Here is a 5,359-nt window from a genome sequence, read left to right as displayed (position 1 = left end):
AATAACTGCACCCCCTGGTGGGGCTAGGGCACCTGACCGCGGTGCTGAGTGCCCAGGGCGGCTCAGAGAACTCCACCCTCACATCTGTTGCTTCAACCTTAGTTCTTCCCAGTTTCATTTCCTCAGCAGGAGGTTGCCCAGAATGGGGACTCAGCTCTGGGCAGTCAGGAGTTTATGACTCGGGTGCTTCAAATGTCAGGAGAGCGTTTCCATCATCCCTTACACACTTGCTCCTCTGTTTCTGAACCCCATGAACTTGTACCTGAACCAGCAGCTCCAAACTGCAGCACCCTTGAGCTTTCTGTCACCTGGGTCTACCAGCTTTGCCCAAACTATCAGAGCTCAGCTGACAAATACTTATCACAAAAATACTTATCACAAATACTTATCACTTATCACAAATACCTATCACGAAAGAAAATGCTTTATTGTTTCTTGTGGTCATTCAAGCAGTACAAATTTACAGCAAAACAAAAATCACAAAATTCAGAAAAGTATAAAGCTCACTCGCTCACCATGCTTTAATCAAATATACCCACTGAAAACATTTAGGTCTTCATGAAACCAACCATTACAAAATGAAATTAAAGAAAACCTACTAAGTACAAGAACATAAAAACAAGTATCTAGGAATAATATGACAAAACACACTTAAGACCAATGCAGGGAAAAACTATAAAACATAGTTACAGAGTAATTCAAGAAGAGGAAAATTAATGGAAAGAAGCTCCAAGTTTGTGGATTGGGATTCTCAATAAATGTCATCTTCCCTGAACTAATTTATGGAATTCTAATCAAATGCCTCCCTGTATTTTGGGTGAAATTTCACAAACGGAGTATAACATTAACATAGAAATAGAGCCAAGAGAAGACATTGGTTTGGATAAAAACAGAGTTTTCTACAAGATATTAAGAATTAACACCAGGCTACAGTAATTAGTCAAGGTAGTATTAACTCAAGGATGCCAAAGTTGACCAATGGAACTACACAGACTCACACACAGATGGGCTCTGGACATATGTTAGAGGTGGCTTTTGCAGAACAGTGGGGAAAGGATGGTCCCTTCAACAAATGCTGCTGGAATGTTTGGTGACTCGAGCAAGTGCCCAAATCTCAGTGTATTATTATGAGAACAAGAATAAGACCCATCTCACAGGGATGCTGGAGGACTCAAAGGAGGAACAGTAATATGGAGAAGCCAAAGACTGTTTCCCAGCCACACATGTGACCAGTGATTCAGGTGGTAAGAACATGCTTGCTCTTTTGTGCATCCTTAAGGGATTTTTTTTTTTTTTTTTTTGCGGTACGCGGGCCTCTCACTGCTGTGGCCTCTCCCACTGCGGAGCACAGGCTCCGGACGCGCAGGCTCAGTGGCCATGGCTCACGGGCCCAGCCGCTCCGCGGCATGTGGGATCTTCCCGGACCGGGGCATGAACCCATGTCCGCTGCATCGGCAGGCGGACTCTCAACCACTGTGCCACGAGGGAAGCCCCTTAAGGGAGTTTTTATTGACTGGACTTTTGTAAATGCAATGTCGTTTTTGGTACCAAGACGGGGTGACAATGTGAGTTGGTAAGCCTATTGTCTAACCCAGTGATTCATTCTGGGGCAGAACACATGTGTAATTTTACATTTTCTAGTAACCACAGTAAAAGAGTACAAAGACAGAGATGAAATTCAATTTGATTTAATGCAGTATTTCTAGAAGTTGTTATTTCAACATGCCATTAATATCAGGTCACATGAGGGAATCAGGAGGTCCCACCGGCACCTTCCCAGGTGCTGACTGGAGACCCATCCCAATTCTTACAGCATGAGTACCTCAGCCAGACTCTAACCTCTTGTGCCAGCAGCTGCCAGCTATATGGGTCTTTACCAGCCACATTTCCAGTAGGGTCAGCTGGGTCCAGAATCACAGGTCTGAAAAGCAACAGTTAGAGAGGGGCAGGTGAGTATGTGGGCTGTGTTGGGGGTGTCTAGAGCTCCTGGCAGAGCAACATACCAACTTGGGCAGACTGGGACTCGGGGCAGCAGGAGGGGCCCAGGAGGGCACTGCTCCCTGGGGTGTGACCTGAGTGCCCTCCCCTATGGTGGGCATTGAACACAAGGAGAAGGAGGCTTGCATTCGGGCCTTGATAGACCTGGGTTTGAATCTTACCTCTGCTCTTTATTAGTGGTGTGTCCTTGGGCAGGTCACCTGAATCTCTAATCCTCAGTATCCTCATCAGTGAAATGGGGAGATTTGAATAACCCTACCTCAAAGGATGTTGTATGAGGATCTAGACAAGCATGTGAAGTGCTCAGAACAGTAACTGGAACATAATAAGGGGTCCATACATGTCAGTTTTGGTAACCAAAATTTTACTGTTCTGTTCGAGTGTGTTAGTCTTACAGCAAGCTCTTACTTGCTGGGAGCAGTCATTATTGTTGCTGTAGCTATTGTTATTTTAATCAAATTTCAGCTGTTTCACTCATTTTCTGTTAAGGTTTGGACAAGCTCTTGTTTCTCCAAACCTCAGTCACCTGTAGAATGGTTAGCATAGCGGCTGCCTCACTGGATTGGAGGTTAGTATTTAAATGTATTATTTAAATCAGATGGTAGGAGTAAAGTGCCCAGCACAGTGACTGACAATAGATGATGATCAATAAATATGGATCCCTCCCACCGCCTACATTTCCAAAAAGGTGCCACAGCTGTAATCAGGGGTTCATTTATGTGGGGAGCTAAGCCATGTGGGGATAGAGTACCTGGGTTTTGCAAGTTGCCTTCTCAGGTATTGTCCAATAATAGGGTTTTCAAAGTCATAATACTTTTCCCAGTAGATGCAGAGATGCTGGTGCTTCAGGACTAATTCCAAAACAGTCCGAAATCCCTGAGCTGTGCTGAATTCTGTTTCCATGCTTCCTTGCTCCCAAGCATAGACTGTCAGAAGCTCCAGGGCATATTGTGGGGGCAGTTTTTTCCCATGTCTCATCTTACACTGAGAAGAGGAAAAAAAATTAGGAAAATGAGTTTGTTCAGCTTTTATGTGAAGAAGAGTTAATGCCTATTCTTCTCAAACTATTCCAGAAAATTGAGGATTAAGAGATGGTTTCAAACTCATTCTACACCAAAACCAGACAAAGATATAACAAAAAAAGAAAATTATAGGCCTGATGATCATGGATGCAAAAATCCTCCACAAAATGTTAGCAAAGCAACTTCAACAATATATTAAAAGATCATACACCATGATCAAGTTGGATATATTCCACGGATTCAAGGACGCTTCTGTATCCACAAATCAATCAACGTGATACATTTGCATTAACAAAACGAAGGATAAAAAGCATATGACCATTTCCACAAATACAGAAAAAACATTTGAGAAAATTCAACAGCCATCTGTGATACAAACTCTTAACAAGGTGGGTATTGAGAGAACATAACTCAATATAGGCCCTATACGACCAACCCACTGCTAAACCATACTCAATGGTGAAGGCTAAAAGCTTTTCCTTTAAGATCAGGAACAAGACATATATGCCACTCTCCCCACATATATTCAACATGGTATTGGAAGTCCGTCCATGGCAATCAGGCATGAAAAAGAAACAAAATGCAGGGACTTTCCTGGTGGCACAGTGGTTAAGAATCCGCCTGCCAATGTAGGGGACACGGGTTCGAACCCTGCTCTGGGAAGATCCCACATGGCGCGGAGCGACTAAGCCCGCCCCGTGTGCCACAACTACTGAGCCTGCGTGCTGCAACTACTGAAGCCCATGGGCCAAGAGCCCGTGCTCCGCAACAAGAGAAGCCACCGCAATAAGAAGCCCGCACACTGCAATGAAGAGTAGCCCCCGCTCCCTCCAACTAGGGTAAGCCCACGCACCGCAACGAAGACCCAACAGATCCAAAAATAAATAAATAAATAAAATAAACTTTTTAAAAAACATTAAAAAAAGAAACAAAATGCATCCAAATTAAAACAGAAGAAGTTACATTATTGCTATTTGCAGATGACATGATACTATACATAGAAAACCCTAAAGACACCACCAACTAACTTTTAGAACTGAAAACTGAATACAGGAATATTGCAGGACACAAAAATAATATACAGAAATCTGCTGCATTTCTATACATGAATAATAAACTATCAGAAAGAGAAATTTAAAAACAATCTCATTTACAATTGCATCAAAGAGAAGAAAAAAACTAGGAATAAATTTAACCATAAATGTGAAAGACCTGTACCCTGAAGTATATAAGACTTTGATGAGAGAAACTGAAGATGACAAAAATAAAAGGAAAGATATACCATGCTCATGGATTCAAGGAATTAACATTGTTACAATGTGCATACTACCCAAAGCAATCTACATGCGCATCACTGTGGTATGTGATTTACTACTGCTGTGCCATGTTACTCTTTGCAAGTGAGAAAACGGGAGGGGCAAGATGTTAATTCATTTGCCCAAATTCGGACAGCTAGGAAGTGAACAGAAGAGTGTGTGTTGGGGGGTGGGGGCATTAGCACTCATTAATTTATTGAGTAATTACTTACTGAGAACCTATTATGTGCCAGGCACTGTTCTAGGTTCTGGGGATACCGCAGTGAAGAAAATATACAAATCTCTTCTCTTATGCACATTTTTAGTGGGGAGACAGGCAATAAACAAATAAGCTCATGCAAAGGCCCTGAGGCTGGAGTAGTTTCCCTCTTGGAGGACTAATGAAGAGGAGAGCATGGCCTGGGGAAGTGGTGAGGGGGCAGAGATGGGGGTTCAGAGAGGTCGAGGGCAGATCCTGTGAGCCTCCCAAGTGACTTGGACCAGGGTGGGAGTGACTGAGGTGGTGATGGTTGATGATAATGGGTATATTTTAGATACAGGACCAAGCCATTTACAGACTGGTTGGATATGTATGTATGTATGTATGTATGTATGTATGTATGTATGTGTGTGTGTGTGTGTGTGTGAAAAAGATAAGAAAGAGCCATGGTTTTGTCCAGAGTAACTGGAAGGGTGGAGTTGTTATTTCCTGATACGGGAAGACCAGGAAAAATGAGATACCTGAGTCCACTGGCACCTGTCCCGGGCCCTACCCTTCTTCTCCCTTTTCTTTCCGCCCCTCCCCACAACCTCTACTCTTCCACCTTCTTCCTCTCATCCTCTCCCTCCTTGTTCCCTGCCTTCTCCCCTCCTTCATGCTCTTTCCCTCCTCTCCACTCATCTCTGTCCATCTCCCTCCTTCCTCCCCCATCCTTTCTGATTCCTCTCCTCCTCCTCCTCCCGCTCCTCTTTCTTCTCTTCCCCACTCCCCTCCCCTCCCTTTCCTTCTTCCCCCCCCTGCCCCCTCATCCTTGCTGGCTCCCC

General features: G+C 43.8%; 1 protein-coding gene across 1 annotated transcript in view; it reads right to left on the bottom strand.

Annotated features, from left to right (window-relative positions):
- Nucleotides 1–445: 445 nt before the first annotated feature.
- The window catches only part of LOC102996067 (2'-5'-oligoadenylate synthase 1-like), an 8,551-nt gene continuing 3,637 nt past the window's right edge, over nucleotides 446–5,359 (bottom strand). The window contains exons 4-5 of the mRNA XM_024121025.3: nucleotides 2,750–2,982; nucleotides 446–1,921 (exon numbers count right to left, since the gene is read on the bottom strand). Of these exons, the coding sequence (XP_023976793.1) occupies nucleotides 1,753–1,921; nucleotides 2,750–2,982 (402 nt within the window). The 3' untranslated portion in view covers nucleotides 446–1,752. The remainder of the gene's footprint in view (nucleotides 1,922–2,749; nucleotides 2,983–5,359) is intronic.

Source organism: Physeter macrocephalus, chromosome 19 (assembly GCF_002837175.3).
Source record: "Physeter macrocephalus isolate SW-GA chromosome 19, ASM283717v5, whole genome shotgun sequence".
NCBI lineage: Eukaryota > Metazoa > Chordata > Mammalia > Artiodactyla > Physeteridae > Physeter > Physeter macrocephalus.
This window is presented reverse-complemented; position numbering and strand designations above follow the sequence as displayed.